Here is a 508-nt window from a genome sequence, read left to right as displayed (position 1 = left end):
CTCCCTGCCCCACCACCCAGCCCCCGCCGAACGGCCAGGCTAGGGGCTGAGGCTGGGCAGGGGGTCCAGGGCAGGCTCGCAGCCCACAGGCAGTGTGGCCGCCTCACTGGGCGGGATGTGGTGGGTGGTGTAGCGCTTCCCCGTGAAGGAGCCGATCCGCAGCTGCTCGGGGCCCTCCTCCGGCCGCCACAGGCTGGAGCTGGATGGGGAGAAGAGGCGGGGAATGGCCCTGCCAGGCGGGGTGGCTGCCAGGCCAGGGCCTGCGCCCCCTCCCAGCTGCCTCGCCTACAGCCCCGATGCCACCATCCTTCTTTCCAGAACCAGCTGGCGTCCCTCCTCCTCCAGGTAGCCACCATGACTCCCCGGGCATCAGTTTACTAAAGCGCCAGTGGGCCCACCGAGAGAAGACAGCCTACCCGGGCTCGGTGGCTCAGCCTGTCATCCCCCGCCTTTGGGAGGCTGAGGTGAGCGGATTGCCTGAGCCCGCGGGTTCGAGACCTGCCTGGGC

The 508-nt window shown here is 70.1% G+C and overlaps 1 protein-coding gene across 1 annotated transcript in view; it reads right to left on the bottom strand.

The window, feature by feature from the left end:
• Positions 1 to 508, bottom strand: part of UPK3B (uroplakin 3B) — a 4265-nt gene continuing 3757 nt past the window's right edge. The window contains exon 7 of the mRNA XM_008073952.2: positions 1 to 199. Within this exon, the coding sequence (XP_008072143.1) occupies positions 40 to 199 (160 nt within the window). The 3' untranslated portion in view covers positions 1 to 39. The remainder of the gene's footprint in view (positions 200 to 508) is intronic.

Source organism: Carlito syrichta, unplaced genomic scaffold (genome assembly GCF_000164805.1).
Source record: "Carlito syrichta isolate Samal-C Ts95f unplaced genomic scaffold, Tarsius_syrichta-2.0.1 Scaffold316219, whole genome shotgun sequence".
Classification (NCBI taxonomy): Eukaryota; Metazoa; Chordata; class Mammalia; order Primates; family Tarsiidae; genus Carlito; species Carlito syrichta.
The sequence above is the reverse complement of the archived record's forward strand: the minus strand, read 5'-3'. Positions and strand labels throughout refer to the sequence as shown.